Source organism: Solanum stenotomum, chromosome 3 (genome assembly GCF_019186545.1).
Source record: "Solanum stenotomum isolate F172 chromosome 3, ASM1918654v1, whole genome shotgun sequence".
Lineage (NCBI taxonomy): Eukaryota > Viridiplantae > Streptophyta > Magnoliopsida > Solanales > Solanaceae > Solanum > Solanum stenotomum.
Genome location: NC_064284.1, coordinates 9610644 through 9629059, shown reverse-complemented (window position 1 = coordinate 9629059; position 18416 = coordinate 9610644). Strand labels below are relative to the sequence as shown.

Genomic DNA, 18416 nt, shown 5'->3' with positions numbered 1-18416 from the left:
TCAAACATTTTAAGCCAACTAAACATGAGAAAATTAAAAAATATTTTTCAGAATATATTTTCCTCCATTACCAAACACACCCTTAAGGTTCTCTTCTATGGAAGAAAAAAGAAGCTGACGGAAAGTGAAGGCATAAATACTTGTATGTGCATATATGATTCCTCCTTCTCCTTTCATTTGCATTTGCAGTGGTATGATTCCAATAATTGAATGTAGCATTTCTTCCTTATGATATCTTTTGGGCAATTCGCATTTGCAATTGTATATATGTTTGTCTTTTCTAATACACGGTATAGGAGACTAGTCAAAATTCCAAGCTTATGAATTTGGAATTTTAATTCTTTTATGTTATTGAATTTTAATTAAATCAATAATTTGTATAGAGTTGATAGATTTCTTGATCAGATAAATATAGTGTTAGGATCAAAGTAATTGAACTCACTCAAACTTAACCAAAAACCTAGCTTAGTCCTTGAATACACACGAAGAATTTTTACTGAGCATGAAAAAGTTATATTTTTCTTAGTAGTTGCTAGCTCTTTTATTGAACTTCAGTTACCTATTGTATCGACATAGTGCATAGTAACAAATTGATTAGGAGTATATAGGTTTCCGTATAGTGCTTCAATGAATCTTCACTATTATAAATGTCTATTGATTTAGCAATGGCGAATCCAAGATTTTAAGGTCGTGAGTGCTTTCTTAACCATATTTAAGCACAATGGCGAAATAAATTAATAGTAGTAACGGAAAATTTTAAGATTGTGAGTGCCTCCTTAAACCAAATTTAAGCACAATAGTGAACAAAATTAATACAAAGAACTATAATAAATATTATTTTGAATAAAGGAATTTTTTTTTTGTTAATAAAAGCTACATGAACGTGAAGCACCCACTTCTGACCACTACGCCAATTCACTACTCATGTGCTCACTCTTTAATTTTAACCCATTACTTCAAATTTCTATATAAATATAGTTAGTTTGATACGAGATTAATGGGTGTTCGAGCATCCGAAAAGGTCAATATAGATCCGTCCCTAAATTATAGTCATGACATTAAGCAAGTTCCTTCTTCTGCGAATATGAGATAGACCGACAGCTGGTACAGGACTAAGAGACTGGGAATTCATTAAAATTTACTTTTGCAAATGATAATTATTTTTTTAAAAAAAAAAAAGTGTGACTCAATCTATATATTTTTGTACAAAAAATCTACTCTTCCTATTATTTTATACATATCCCAATTAAATAATAGTTGAAGATGTCTGTTATTTTTGTAGTGCATTTATCATGTTAATTATTTGCTTCCTTTGCTTTTCCTAACGTTACTTCTTCTCATGGCTTTTTATATTCATGCCTTAGTATATAATAGGGGTGGTTAGTTAGATGAAAAAGATATTTTGGGATTAATTATTATGATATTAATTTTTATTAGCAGTTTTATATGTTAAATCAAAATACTTTTGATTTAAATGCCTTACGTCGCGACATTTCAATGGGCATATATCCAATTCCTTAATATCATCCGTTTTTATATTATATATGGGTACTGTTTCGACAATTTGCAAGTAGATATTACTAAAAGTTTTGGCTTAGAAAGATTAATTAAGAAGGTTTTCAATTAATCTCATCCCTCATGCGTTTTTTAATTCCAATTTTATACTTCGCTTGATTTTCACTAGCAAATAAAAATATAGCACAAGATATTTCAAAGAAAGACTACACAAAATATATATTTTTTAAAACTTTTTTACCCATTCATATGATTGAGAACAAGAGTGGGTACATTTTTAAATTACGGTGTGACATGGGGTTATTGTTGGTGATCACAACACTGAGTTTCACCATGGAAGTGAACTCGATTCAGAACTCAAAGAGAATGGACAAAAGGTCAGGGACAAAGTTTGATTATCTCTCATTTTTAGGACATTTTTATTCTCTTTCCTATTCATCTCAACCTTTGATCACAATCAGATCTTATCTTCATCAAACTCATCTTGATCATTCATTTGGGAATCATGACAGCTGTCCAAAGAACATTCCAGAAATATTCCTTTATATATGTAGATATCGTTTTTATTTATTTTTATACATTTACAATTAGTCAGTTAGAGAGAAACAAATGAGAGAAGGACAGCTGGTAGTATAGTAACAAATTTATTCTTTTCATTTTGTATAAATGCACATGTACAGTTTGAATGAAATACATAGAAGAAATTTTTCTCTATTGCTTTCTCTCGTTCAATATGGTATCAGAGCCATAAGATCTTCATCACGTCCTTCTTCTGTTTTTTTTTTTTCATTGTGGATTTGCTTAACCTCATCCTCACATGGCTGGTGATAGTGTGCCATCTCAAGTTGGAGAGTCTGGAGGCTCAACTCCAGTAGATTCATCTATTCAGATCAACCAAGGGAGTGATGTCTCACATCCCTTTTATCTTCACCCATCTGATTCACTTGGAATGATGCTTGTCAACTCAATCTTCGATGGGAAAAGCTACGGTGGATGGCGCAGGGCAGTCTTCATAGCTCTTTCTGCCAAAAACAAACTTAGCTTCATTGATGGAAGTCTTGGTGAACCTACTGTTTCTTCCCCAACCTACAAGGCATGGAATCGATGCAATGATATGGTGATTTCATGGTTACTCAACTCCCTTTCTAAGGACATAGCAGAAAGTGTCTTGTATTCAAAAACTGCTAAGGACATCTGGAAAGAACTTGAAGATAGGTTTGGGCAGTGCAATGGTGCACAGTTATTTCAGCTCCAAAAGGAGTTGAGTGATTTAGTACAAGGAAACTTAGATGTGGCTGGTTATTATACTAAGGTGAAAAGGATTTGGGATGAGTTGGATAGTCTTGACACTTGTACTCATTGCACTTGTGCCTGTTCTTGTGGAGGTAAGAACATGACTTTTAAATCTCATCAAGACGGGAGGCTCATTCAGTTCCTTATGGGACTAAATGATGCATATGCTAGTGTTAGAAGCAATATCTTAATGATCTCACCCTTGCCAAGTGTCAATCAAGCTTACTCATTGTTGATCCAGGATGAGAAGCAAAGAGAAATTCACACTTTTAAGCATCCCATTGAGTCAGCTTTCTCTCCAGTGGTTAAGATGACCACCATCAGATGTTTACTTGCCATTGCAGTTAAAAAGAATTGGAATATTTCTCAGTTAGATGTTAATAATGCCTTTCTACATGGTGATTTACAGGAAGAGGTTTTTATGAAATTTCCTGCTGGTTTATCACCTCCTACTCCTCATCATGTATGTTTATTGAAGGAATCTCTGTATGGTTTACGACAAGCCTCTAGGCAATGGTATGCCAGGCTCACAGCAGCTCTCAATTTTAAAGGTTACACTTGTTCTCTAAATGATTATTCCCTGTTTTCCAGACAACTCTCTGGCAAAATTACTATTGTGGCTGTTTATGTTGACGACATTTTAATTACTGGGGATGATATTACTGAACAATCGTCTTTGAAAGATTTTCTTCACTCGAAATTTCAGATTAAGGACCTTGGTCATGCTAATTTTTTCTTAGGCATGGAATTATTGAGAGAACCACATGGTTTAGTTATAACTCAGAGAAAGTTTACCTTGGATTTGTTGTCTGAATTTGACTATCTTTATCTCAAGCCCGCCTCTTCACCTTTAAATCCTGCACACAAGCTTCTTCCAGATGATGATGATCCTTTACCTGACCCTACTTTCTATCGTCGGCTGTTGGGAAAGCTTAATTTTTTAACCCATACACGACTGGATTTGTCCTTTGCTGTTCAGACTCTTAGTCAATACATGCAATGTCCTCGTCAACCTCATTTAACCGCTGCTTATCACTGTCTTCGGTATCTCCTCCAGGATCCTGGACTGGGTTTATTTATGTCTTCACATGCCTCTTTTAGTCTTCTTGCTTATTGTGATTCTGATTGGGGGAATTGCCCAGTCACTCGTCGTTCCATCAGCGGGTTTTACATCAGTCTAGGAGGTTCTCCGATCTCCTGGAAGTCAAAGAAACAACCTTTAGTGTCTCTTTCTTCTGCAGAAGCAGAATATCGCTCTATGAGAAGAGTGGTTGCAGAGGTTACCTGGTTGGTTCGGTTACTTGAAGACTTGTCCGTTCCTCCAGCTTTACCGGTGACCCTTCACTCTGATAGCCAAGCGGCTATCCACATAGCTCGTAATCCAGTTTTTCATGAGCGTACAAAGCATGTGGAGTTAGATTGTCACTTCGTTCGCCAATAATTTTTGGCTGGCATCATTTCACTCTCCTATATCCCCTCCAGGTCTTAAGTCGCCGACATTTTCACGAAACCTTTGTCTGGTCCTGCTCATCGGAACATCATCGGCAAGTTGGGTGTGGTCTCCACCCCTTCCAACTTGAGGGGGGATGTTGGTGATCACAACACTGAGTTTCACCATGGAAGTGAACTCGATTCAGAACTCAAAGAGAATGGACAAAAGGTGAGGGACAAAGTTTGATTATCTCTCATTTTAGGACATTTTTATTCTCTTTCCTATTTCTCGAAATCATCTCAACCTTTGATCACAATCAGATCTTATCTTCATCAAACTCATCTTGATCGTTCATTTGGGAATCATGACAGCTGTCCAAAGAACATTCCAGATATATTCCTTTATATATGTAGATATCGTTTTTATTTATTTTTATACATTTACAATTAGTCAGTTAGAGAGAAACAAATGAGAGAAGGACAGCTGGTAGTATAGTAACAGATTTATTCTTTTCATTTTGTATAAATGCACATGTACAGTTTGAATGAAATACACAGAAGAAATTTTTCTCTATTGCTTTCTCTCGTTCAATAGTTATAGAAAATATGATGAAGAGAGAAATTTTCATGGTTCTATGGGCCTCCTTATAACTTATAAGACTTGATCAATTCTTCTTCTTTTGAACTAACTTTTGAGGGTCAATTAGATCTAAATCTAATTTAACATGATATCATAATCGAATCCCGTGTGAGCTTCCAGGAAATCGAACTATTGTGAGAGTAAAGATACGCTCGATCTATGAATGATGTGATGTAAGAATTAAATCCAAGACCTAATTTAACAAAATAAGTACATTTTTACAAGTAGGCGTCGCAATTAGAAGTTAGAACTATGCGATAAGTTCTAAAGAAAAGGAAAATAAGTACGTATATACATATTTGTTATTAAATAATGTACAAAAGAAACTATGATTTAACCTGGACATGAGTAGATCAATTGTTCTTCGAAATCTATTAACACTTTTCCAGGGATGGAAAGTTAAAAGGAAAGTAAGTGTTAGTAATAAATTAGATTAAAACTTGAAATTTAATCAATTTAGATTTGTGATTAAAATATCATTATTCAAATCTTTTGAAAGGATTATTTTTTTAAAAATCTCTTTTCCGCGCGAAGCCTGTTCAAATCTAGTTATGGTATATAATTGGTATAATGTCAATAAAAATTGGTTGTATGTAACACTAATGGAAACTGCTTCATTAAGTGTGTAGTATGTAATGTATAATATGTAATTGATATTAAAACATATTTATATGTAATGTTGATGGAAATTGCTTCACTAACTTATTCATTAAGTGTGAATTTGACATATAATTTGATAACAAATGATGAACTAAACTTAATTACTTGGAACTGATTTTATACCGTTTAATTAAGGAGGGGTTAGAAACCTTCTTTTAGTATAGATTCCAAACATCATAAGATCATAGAAGCATGGGCGGACCCACTCTAAGCGGAGGGGGTGTATGTCGAGTGACACCCCTTCGTTGGAAAATTACATTATATATATAAGTATTGACACCTCTTGACTCAACTTAAATGTTTAGTTTAGTGGTTAGAGTGTTTAGAAACTTCCTTGAGGTTGTGGGTTTGAGTCCTTACTAGCCTTACTGTTTTTTACTATAACCATTGACACCCCTTAATAACAATTTGAAAATTCCTTTACATAGGATAATTATATACATGATGAATCAACTTTAATTAATTAGGAGCTAATTTTATACCCTTTGAGAAAGGGTTAAGAACCTATATCAATGTAGATTTCACACATTTTACTAAAATCACAAGTAAAATAGTAAAAATGTACTTTATACCTATTTCATACTCACTTTCACCAACAATAATTCATTCATAATTCGTACAATAAAGATTGAGCGCAAAATATATATCACTTATAAAATTATACAACACAACATAAAAGTTTTAAAACATAAAAATCATCAAAATATGAAAAAATTGAACTATTAATACATTTGGAACAACTTTTCTTCTTTTAGATTCGGAGTCCTTCAAATCGTTCTTCATATTAGGCTTTGGCTTTTTTGCTTGGGAAGTCTCATCCTTCACAAATTTTTTTTACCTCTTTTGTGATGTGTTTCTTGTACAAAATCTAAGTATCTAAGTTAGAATCATCTGATGATGGAGGTTTTTGTAGAACTGATTTGGATGATAATATTGTTGGGTTTTATTTGCCCTGAATTTCTTACCATAAATAGGTTTTCCTTTTAGAAAAAGGTTTTAATATTTTACTAGTCCTTCTCTTGTAGGAAAGGTTTAGGACTCTATAAATATAGGCTTGTTCCTTTTAACTTAATCAACATTCACAATGTAGTCCTAGGGTTTTGAGAGTTGCGGTTATGGGGGAGAGTTTTGTGTACCTCCTTGTATTCAGAGTGAATTGTTTGAGGTTGTTTCTCTCCATATTTTGTACTCTCATATTTATAGTGGATTGCTCATCTCCTTTGTGGACGTAGGTCGATTGACCGAACCACGTTAAATCTGTCTCTTTTGGTATATTTCTCGTTTGTCTTCTTACTCATGGTCTTTCGAGGTTTGCTTTGCTAGTTTCCGCATTACACCTGCTTATTTCGGTCCTAACAAATATTGCCACTTTCTGTATTTTTCTTACAGTCCTTTTCTGGTGTTAGTGTGAGAAAATCAAAGTTTGATTAATCACTCAAGTCTAATTTTGGGACTTTTTTAAAGTGGGATAAAAGGAGATTTTGATTTTTCCTTCCTGACTTCGACTAGAAGCAAAATATCACACAAAAATTGGAGAATGAAATTGAAAAAAAAAACAAACTATCGTTGAAATAGGATTGAAGATACATTACCAAAAGTCATAGAACACTGTTATTATCGAAATCTATAAACCCGAGGACGGAGATGGTTATGAATTTTTTTATTGTTTGAGATTACCAGATATGGTTGAAGTTTAAACCTTTTTTATTTCCTCAGTAACTCCTCCCTAACTTGTAGTAATTTGGTTTACTTCTTAACTCCTCCCTTGAATGGTACTAATTTGATTTTCTTAGCAACTCCTCTCAAAAACACATTATTTTACTCTCTTACATACATCAAATACTGAATAGAAGAGCAAAATAAATTAAATTTAATATCAATTAATTCAGATCATGGGGTGTAATTTTTCCCAATAGACATCTAGTCATGCATACATAGGAAAAGAGTAATATATTAGTATCAGCTCAATTTTATAAAAATACGGTAGCTAAAAATATTTAATAACTTTGCAGAACATAGTCTAAATAATAGAAAGCAATGCTTAAACCATACACACAATAAGCAAAGGATCATTTAGAACAAAACATAAAGGAAAAGTCATGAAAACTACAACTTGCTGGATCTCACTTAATATCCAAATCGTATCATATTCATGGGGGATTTAACAGAGAATGTTATGCAATCATATGAATTACGTACTTTCGACAGATGAAGAAGACATATAGTGAGGAAATTGGGTACTTAAATTATCATCCTGGACCCATAGTTAGGGAGAAGAGTACTAGTACTATATAAATGCCCAAAATAAATTCTTAACAGATCACCATGGAATTTTCAGGTTGGCAAATTTCAAGACATCATTAGTTACTTTACTCATACCAAAATCTCATAACTTAGAGAAAAAATTGAGGCAAGCATAATTTCAATAGTAAGATCAAACTAACTGAAAAGATTTGAGACATACTATTCAATCTAAACACTCTAGATCCACACTTTTAGATTGAATAAAACAAACTCAGCCGTAAGCTATTTTAAAGTCGAGTCCGAAGCCTAAAGGGCAAAAAAAAATATCAAAAATTTCAAAGGGGTATATCAGTTTTTTTTTAACCAAAAGGGCAAAAACACTCCTCACGTAGCGATTTTCTTCTGACGCCGTTACTCTGTTAGAATCAAAATCACTGACCTACCAACGATTTTATCCAAAAAAAAATAATTGGAAATCACTCCACGTGTAACGATTTTAGTTTTAAAATTTTTTTTTTTTTTTTAATAATCGCTGCCAAGGCAGCAATTTCAGTAAGAATTTTTATTATTATTTTCAAATTGCTGCTAGCAATCAAAAAGTATACAATAAAAAATTATAAAGTAACTCAATTGGGAAATTTTTTCTACTGAAATCGCTGCCTTGGCAGCGATTATTAAAAAAAAACATTTTAAACTAAAATCGCTACACATGGAGCAATTTCCATTTTTTAAAAATAATTTCTGACAGAAAATTGATGCTGCCGTAGCAGCGATTTAATTTTTTTGAAAACTTTTTTCGCGAAAAACGCTGCTCGGGCAGCGATGTTCTTAAAGAAAATCATTATGTGAGGAGCGTTTTTGCCCTTTTGGTTAAAAAAAAAAATTGATGTACCCTTTTGAAATTTTTGACAATTTTTTTGCCCTTTAGGCATCTGACTCTTTTAAAGTCTGAATAAGAGTAGAATCTGAACAAATAATCAATGTCTTAAAAATAAAAAGACTGGAACAGAGAACATCACTTGAGCTAAACTAAGCATGGAGCTGAAAAAAAGAGCACTTTAAGGCTAATCTAGGCATAGAAGAGGAGAAATTAAGAAATTAAAATCAGTCATACACCAATAGAATAGGCATGGTCTCATAACTTCTTTAATGGAGAACTAAAATCTTAGCCTGGACTATCACAATTGTACACTCAACAGGGGTGGAAATCTGAGAAATTGCTACTCGAAGTTAGGCAGTGCTAGTGAATTCACTCAAGTCTAAAGACATCCGTGCTTCAAGATACCACTTATTTCATCTATCAGACCAAAGAAAGAGAGAATTGTTTTTCATTATTAAGCAGGCTATTGGAAACAACAACTCGAATACTTGAGAAATGGTAATAAGGTTAACATGGCATATCCGAAGCTCAAGTTTTAAGACTTTCAAATCATTAATAATTCCAAACTAAAATTCTTACACATAACAAAAGAACAGAGCAATATCATGCCTTTTAAACTTAAGGAGTTTTAGAAAAGGGAACGAAAAAAAAGAAGATTGGGGCTAAATCATCCTACACAAGAGAGGAATCAGCAAAACATTTAAACGGGCAGGAACGTTATTCAATCACAGCCTGATGAATATCGAACTACAACACTTGAAAAGCAATAACAAGTGATTTTCTCCAAACAACAAGACAACACATGAACTTTCTAGGATGCAACACATTAAACTATACATGAACGACACTTACTGATGAAGAGCAACACAAACTAAACTGAACATTCTCCAAGAAGATTCATACCAAAAGGATATCATACCGAAGCAGTTCAGTTCAGTTCAAAAGTGACATTTTATGAGAACAACTACCTAGTAACAACACCTCTACTCAATCTCCTGTACAGGTTGGAATTATGTGGTGCATCAAAAGAACATTAAGGACTGGAGGCTATTTCTTAGTGTGGAAAAGCTTCACTCTACCCTCTCAAAAGCTCTCCCATTTCATTGAAGCCTCATATTTCATCAACATATCTATTTACATCTCACCATAGCATGTATCAAGTAAACATAAATTGAATTATAGTTGGATAAAAGTTGTATCTGAAGATGAAAGTAGCACAGACTCGAGTAGAGAATCTGTGGACTATTGAAAAGATGGTCGACACGTGTAGAGAATACCTTTCGGTCTTCCTTTGTCATAAACTATTTCAGTTTGCTTTTGCTGCTTTCTGGAGTGGTTGTTGTCTTGTTGCAGTGAGAGGTAATGGCTGGTTGCTAGTGATAGCTTTTTTAGTGATTGACACGATGAACAAATTCGCTGAAGATGTATATTATTCGGTCATGATTACTACTCTAGTTGTCGACATTAATATCCTCATTAACAGTGTAATATGGAATTGTAGCTAGACAGAATGTAATGAATTGTACCTCAACTGATAACTAAATGACAAAGAAATGTACAATATAGGAGACACTACGATTTTAGATAGAGCTGCAGGAGACAGAGATTTAGAGATCATATTTGGACATTGGGATAGGGAGATCCTAGATTATGTAACTTTGATTTATTTAGAAGATCTTACTTCTATATGGACAAATATGTTGGGATAGATAAAAAAAAATTCTCTAAACTAATTCCAAGGTAAGATAATCAACAGATCTGCTGTTTCAACAACAACTTAGGAAATTCAGTTGAATTTATCCCAAAAAAAAAAAAAACAGAGCAGGAAACTCATCAGCAGAACTTAAAACCCTACAGAATCAGACGAATGTAATGTATCAATCAGCAAACTCAGTAACAGATGTAACATGTTCATATTGAATCCACAAAAGCAGAACAGATCTGCTGTATCAACAGCAACTCAAAAAATTCAGTTGAATTTATCTAATAAAAACAGAGGCAGGAAATAAATTTTCAGCACGACTTACAACCCTTACAGAATTTAACAGAATGTAATGTATCAATCAGAAAACTCTCAATAACAGAGCACAAAACTTCATCAGGTTAAAACCCTTGTAGAATCCAAACAAACTTCATAAACTTCAAACAGTAAAAACCATTATAGAATGTCTACAAATTTCAGCAGAAGAAAATATACTAAATCCATCAATAGACAGTAAAACCCACCTAAAACCCTTAGATTCAATCCATACCAACAGCAGAAAAAAAAAATAGAGGGTTAAAACCCTTACACCAAATTCACCAACAGATGTAAATTCATTCTTACCCAGAACCTAGAAATTGAATCAGGCACTCAACTGCTCACGGATTACCCTGGTGGACATTCTCCTGGTGCACATTGCGATCAGGGAGAAATATGAATGTGGTACCACAAGTGCCACAAGCATATCTTCCTTCCTTGTGTATGTCTCGATTATGCTTTTGAATAGCTCTGAGGTTGGGAAAAGTACGAGCATCACAGTGATAGCACTTATGGGGACGGTCGGGCACCAGCGGCTTCACCGCAGCAACGGGAGCCGGCATCAACTCAACAGGAAGAGGCTCAACAGCAATAGGAAGAGGAGGCTCAACAATAGGCGCAGCTCCAAGAAGATCTTCATTCACATTTTCGTTCTCCATGCTCAACAATAATGCTCAATGAAAGAAATGTTTTGAAAGATGGAAGAAGAAGTGTTTCTGAGTACTAATTTATACGCAACGCTTATTTAGTTTATTTTCTTTAAAAATAAAATAAAAAACTTTTTGCACTTTTTACTACAGATTAAATATTTCTTTTATTTATAATTTAATTTGATGTTTTTATGTTCGTGCAAAACATTTTTCTCTGTGAAGTAAGGAGTAAGGACCCGTTTGGCCATAGATTTTCCAAGTAATATTTGGGGAAAAAATTGACATATAGTGTTTGTTCATATAATTTGTCATTATTTGGCAAATATCTCAAATTCCCAAATACTAGTTTTTTTCTAGTATTTGGCAAATATCTCAAATTCCCAAATTTTTATTTTTTACAAAAACACTGTAGTTGTGTTGCATTGTATTACATAATTTTTTACGTGAACACCAAAGCAGTGAGGTAATATTCAATGAATATGAAAGTGATGATATGGTTATTGATGAAAACGATGAGCATCGGCTCAGTGTAACAAAGTCACATGCTTTATCCACTTCACTATGTATGGAGATGCTTGTTGCACTACTCCAAACTACCACTTTGCTCCAGTGTCATGGACGCTACTTGTTATTTGTTGCAACAAAGATCCAATTGACTTGTAATACAAACTTATTGTTAGTTTCAATAGTTTTTAAAATTTACAGGTATAAATCATATTTTTCTAAAAAAAATTATGTTTCCCAAATACTATGGCCAAATATATGGCGAGATTTCACCCAAATTTTCACTCAAATAATATTTGCCAAGAATATTTGAAATTCTATGGTCAAACGCTAGCTTAACACCACGTTGAGGTCACGTGAGATTTATGTGATGTAGAAGGGCAAAGTTGGAAAACAAATGGAAAATACCTAAAAGGGTTCCACGATCTCCTTGATTTTCAGCGATCAAACCGGTGCTCGAGTTTTCAACGACAAAGAGAGAGGGTTTGTTAGGCAAAACCGATTTGATTGCAAATTTTCAAATGCCCCTTGATTTTGATCTAATTTGGTGTTCCAGATTCTGGATCGTTGCTTGAAATTCGAATATAGTTGAGTTGATTAGTAAGGATGAGGATGGTGCTGGCCTTGGGAGATCTTCACATCCCGCATAGAGCTGCTGATCTTCCTGCAAAATTTAAGTCTATGCTTGTTCCTGGAAAAATCCAACATGTAATCTGTACTGGTAACCTCTGCATTAAAATGAGTGTTCGTTTTTTCTTGCTTTTTATTAATCGAAATTTGTATTTGTTTGTCGGATTAGATCGTTAAAGTTAATCGGTAGTATAAATTAGAGATTTATGCTAATTTGATGGGTTATTGCTTGTTTGCCAATCTGCTAATTAAACTTTGATGGAGAGATTGAGCGGCTTCTATGCTAGATTAGTTATGTTCCATAGAGTGAGATTTTCCTTGGGAAGAAGCTAAAACCCTAGGAAGAATTTTCTTTGGTTGCATTTTTTGCATTTTCTGGACTGTAGTCTCAATTGAAAGTTGACAGACATAGGAGAGGATTTTTGACAGTTAAATCTGCTTTAGATTTGTATTAACAATATACATTTTATAAAACTAACCGTTGTTCAATGTTGGGTATCCTTTTCCGATGTTATTGCAAGCATTAGGATAAGTTTGTCTAGAGAAGATAGGTTTCTTCCAGCAGAAGAAGTAGTTTGGTTTCTTTTACCAGCTAAGAATTCAGATTTAGTAACAAGTGGACTTCTAAATAACAGAAAATTTGGAAGCTGTGAAAGAGAATGCTAGATAGGTTATTTCAGCCGGAGATGGATGCGTCTTGAGTAACTCTCTCGGAAGTGTAAGGGTGTTGTGAATGGCTTTAGATAATCAAGCGAGCAGAGAAGAACATATAATGTTCTTTATATTTCGCCCTAAGGCAATGAGTTCAGGTTTCTTTTCCTGATGAAATGAAAGAATTCATGGTGGTAACTATCAACAAATTTGAAGAATTAATTGCTGGATAGGAAATTTCTCCCACTTATATGCCACCAACTATAACATAAGTGGAAAGATTGCATGTCTGATTACCTATTCATGTTTATAATTTGGTTATTTACTTTTATAAGTTACCTGCTTGATGTATCCTATTGCTTGTATAAAATCTTTTTACCTGAGGTGTTATTGTAGGTAGTTGTTTAAACTCACGTTTCCCGTGTCACGGTTAGATATAAATGTGTCTGGAATTTTTTAATGGAATAACCTCTAGAAGTAATTCTTTTACATTATGCTTGGTTTGACTGGGTTTTTCTCCTTCATAAATTCTATTTCCAATAGTTTGACATTAGTTATTTCGTGCCTATACTTCCTTGTTGTTGCTTATTAATTTTAAAACTGGCATTATTTTATTCTCTCCCAAACCTTATGATTCCTTTTTGATTAGGCTATTCAAATTTCAAAATCAAGAAATACAAAAGAACTGTTCTGCAAGTCATTTTTGATAGTTCTAGACTTCTATTTCTCTTTGCCCTCTCTTCTACATAACCTCAACTTTTAAGGTTAAACTTGGTAGTTGCTTATACATGAGGGCAAAAATATTTTATGTGGTTTGTGCTTTTGTCTAAGACATTCTCCTATTAGAAGATGTAATTGAATAATAGAAGTGACATTATGTGTCCCGATGTTGTCAAAGGCTTTAATGAAAAGCGCATAATAGTGCCAGGGCACATTGGATTTTTGAGTGCTTAGCGCAACCAAGGGTAGCGTTTTGATGAAGAAAACTACTTAAAAGAAAAATTACATATGATATATACTGTAGGTAGAGGAATTGAAATAACTGCAATTAAGTGAATTATATGAAAATCACATTTAAAAGACCATCTTAAATTTCAGAATTAGTTGCAAAGATGCAACTTTAAATTTCTAATTGTGATCTGGTCACTTTTCTTATTCTACAAATTTCTTCTTTCCTATTCCTAATCACTATTATTTTCATCTTTTATTTGCTCAAGAGTTGACATCGAGTTTGCCATATCTGTTTTTGAGTGTTGCCTTTTTTAAGACAAAGTTCATGGATTATTCCTCGTTTATTTATTCAAAATACGTTTTTCGAACATTTTAAAAGACAGTTGCTGGGCTAGTTCTTCCTAAGATCCATGCCTTGAAGCCTTGGTGTCTCCACTGAAGTGCTGTCTAAACGAGGTGAAGCGCACTGTCTGCAGCGTGCCTGACTTCATTGTCTAAGCATGCTTGAAGCCATGCCTTTGACAACAGTGTTCTTTCCTGTGCACCTGGAGAGAAAATTGGAGATGCAAATTGTCAGTTCTGTGTTATGAGATCAGTTTATGATTGTTTTTACTTTCTTGTAATCTAAAGTAGAAAGCCTGAATAGTCATCTAATGCTTATATTTGGTGTAATTAGCCATTTGACAGACATCTTTTCAGTAAACCATGTTAATTGTTGAATGAAGACCTTGCTACTTGGTCTATTTAGGAAATTCAAGTGCATTTACTCCATCAGTACTGTTTTGTCTGTAGGTTACTTCCACAATGTGCTCTGATTACACATTGTGCTTCTAAGTTGTATTGAGAAACTTCTAGGAATAACCATTCCTTCAGTTTGTGTGATATCTTTTGCCTTAACAAATTCGATTTGTCTTTTACTCCCATTACATACTTCATTGGGTGTGGACATTCATGTTCTAGGTCTTTTAGCTTTCATGTAAGATGTAAATTCTTTATGAAAATGTATTGACTACCTCATCCAAATTACATTTGTAGGAGGTTCATGATTACTTAAAGACTCTGTCCTGACTTGCATATTTCTAGAGGAGGGTATGACGAGGAGACACGTTACCCTGAGACTAAGACTCTAACGATTGGTCAATTTAAGCTTGGATTATGCCATGGCCACCAGGTCTGATTCACCATCTTTTTGTTACTCTTGCTGTCCTGCTTTAAGCTGCTGAGGTAATTTGGGTTATTCGGGTTATCTGAATTATTGTCAGGGCGAAAATTGACATCTAAGTACTCTTCACTTAGTGTATGGTATGTAGCAGATACATATGTATTAACATGCACACTGCCCTATCTCTGTGCATGTATATGCCTCTCTTGGCTGCAGGTTCTATGTTTGCCTTGTCCTATATAAGTGCTCACACCAAATTTACCTATTCATCTTGCTAAGGAACTATTGTTGGTATGTTTTTGTAAAGAGACTTAATTTACTTGCAATAACATTCTTGCTAAGCATGAGATTGAAGTTTTGTTGCATATTTGCTAGATCTGAATGCATTTATCTATACTGCTGAAGTAGCCCTGCTGTATTTATTGTTGGTTTTCCTCGAGGTGTAGTGCCATGTCCATCCAATTTCAATATTTCTGCTACTAACTTAAAAGATTATTAGGGCAAAATATGTACTCTATGCCCCCAAGGCCTAGCTCAAGTGGCAAAAGGTGGAGGATTTGTGGCTTAGGTCGCAGGTTCAAGCCCCACACCATGCAAAGCGAATCCCGGTATTTAAGTGGAGAAGGGTAGAGGGGCGGGCCCATTATCCACCGAGTTTAGAAGGCTGTGATTGGTCCAAAGGGCGGGTCACAAACGGATTTCTCGGTTATCAAAAAAAAAATATGTACTCTATTGTGGTCTCTGTCAGTCTACTCCCCCCACTTTTTGACCCACTATATCTCCTACTATTGTTTGTCTTTAATCTTTTTGCATACAATTTTTCAGAAATAGTCTTCCACTTAGAATTTTTTACTCCTGTAAACTTAAGTATTTATTTAAGAACTATTTGAGAAATATGCTTACTTCACAAGCATGTCGTCCTTTCTAGTAGTAATGGTATCTTCCACTTGGTTTATTGTCCTCCAGGTTATTCCATGGGGTGACTTGGACTCATTAGCTATGCTTCAAAGGCAATTGGATGTAGACATACTTGTGACTGGACACACCCATCGGCCATCAGTTCACAGCTTACAAACATGAAGCAGGGCTTGTTATAAATCCAGGATCTTCTACTGGTGCCTACAGTAGCATCACATATGACGTCAACCCTAGCTTTGTTCTCATGGACATTGATGCCCTGCGTGTTGTGGTCTATGTTTATGAACTCATTGATGGAGAAGTCAAAGTTGACAAGATTAATTTCAAGAAGACAACACAGAGTGCCAATTGAATAGAAGAACTTGTAATTCGGCTGATTTTACTTGAATCCCAAGAGTCGACAAAACATTATATTCCTTAGTTTTGCTTGTTTCTATGGCTTTTTCTGCTGACTTTGTTCTTTAATTTTCATGTTGCTTCTGATAATTCAGGTTTATGTCCAGTTACTTTAGTAAGTGTGCATTGAAAATTCAGTTGGTTGATTGGAAAGGATCTTCTGAAAGGAAAAAAAAAACTTGGAAAAAGTCTTCACTGTTTATTGTGCTCCTAAAACTCCCTTTTCTTTGAAGTTATCTATTGTGCATTGATAGACTGATTGTGGCTTTTGCAACAATAGCCAGGTAGAAAATGTGTATTAAAATATCTTCTGATACAAGCATGAATAAATCTGTCTATCTTGAATTCGAATTCAGGTTGGGAAGTTCACTGAAGGGGCATAAAGCATTCCTTACTGAAAGGTTCTCTAATTCCAGACCCCGGACTCTAAATTTCTCGTTAGAAGTTAAGGGATTTATTGTAATTTTACCACATCCCATGACGAAGAAACCTGACCAACCCTTGAAGAGGCTCCGTTCTCTGCATATGCTGAGTATGAATCTCAATTTTATGAAAAAGATATATGTTACTGCTTATTGGGAATGAAAGTTTTCATGACTTGGGAATTTGCTTACAAGAATTCAGAATGGTGTATCATTAACATCAGCAACATTCCATCAAAAGTAGGAATCAAGTACGTCTAATTGAATCAAAGTGATAACTAAGAGTGACCTTTTATTGTTGTGAAAATATCTTAAAAGTTTTTATGAGGCAGTGAACCTATAAACCATAATGTGCTTATAAGTTTCCCCTGGATTCACAATTTGGGAAGGAAAATTGGGATGATTAACAGAATCTGGGAAGCCTTGTGTCTCCAAACAAAGTGCAGCATACTTTGAGTATACAAATCCACCTTTTCCCTCAACATTATCCAACATATTACTTGTATAAAACTGCACACCAGGTTTATTAGTCCACAATTCCATCTTTCTACCTGATTTGCTTTCTTGGACAATAGTAACCCTCTGTAAATGCTTGCCCTCGGTATTATCCAACACATAGTTGATATCATATCCACCGGGGATTTCACTTAACTTGCTCCCTATTGTCCGTGGCTGGAGGAAATCGTAGCCTGTTCCCTTAACTGGGGTAATTTCTCTGTTGGGGATGAGCTTATCATTAACAGGAGTAATCTTGGACCAGAAAATCTGAATAGTTTGGGACAAAATGTCGCCACTGTTGTGTCCACCAAGATTCCAGTAACTATGAGAAGCTAAATTCACTTGGTGTGGCTTTGCTTGCATGATTAAGGCTAATTTGTTTGTCTCAATGAACATGTATGTCACCTTGACAGAAAGGTTACCTGTTTCACAACATTTGAAAGAACATACCAAAGAAAAGAGATATAACAAGTACTAGAGGAAACATCACAAAGCATACAGGAAAACGAAACAGTAACAACAACAAAGTAAAATAATTGTCATTTTGGTTCTCATCTCCTGCAAAAATTGCATGATGTGTACCTTGTTCACCATCAAAGCTATTGTAGGTAAGAGTAAGACGGCTATCTTCTTGAAATTCTTCCACAGTCCATATTACACTAGAGAATCCTTTGCTACCCCCTGATTTAACACGATTTTCTACATCTTAAGCAAGTGTTCAAAATGATTAAAATATAACAACAAAAATGATGAATAATTATAAATACCATTGATGTAATTCTCACAAGGGGAATCACAATCAATGTGGAAACAAAAGAAAAGATAGAAGAAGAGACACAAGAAGAGGAACAATTAGCAACTAAAGGATATATTAAATCCAATAACCTCCAATCTAGATCCTAACAAGCATCAAATCTGGATAAATAGATAGACGCAAGAAAAGGAAATCAA

At 34.4% G+C, this 18416-nt stretch overlaps 1 protein-coding gene and 1 pseudogene across 1 annotated transcript; one reads left to right on the top strand and one right to left on the bottom strand.

Moving 5' to 3' along the window:
• The first annotated feature begins 12293 nt into the window (after window positions 1–12293).
• Window positions 12294–16685, top strand: LOC125857832 (vacuolar protein sorting-associated protein 29-like; annotated as a pseudogene).
• Window positions 16686–17271: 586 nt separating this feature from the next.
• Window positions 17272–18089, bottom strand: LOC125857830 (uncharacterized). Its single transcript, XM_049537480.1, has one exon. The coding sequence runs from the start codon at window positions 17859–17861 to the stop codon at window positions 17289–17291; it is 573 nt and encodes a 190-aa protein (XP_049393437.1). The 5' UTR covers window positions 17862–18089; the 3' UTR covers window positions 17272–17288.
• Between the last annotated feature and the right edge of the window lie 327 nt (window positions 18090–18416).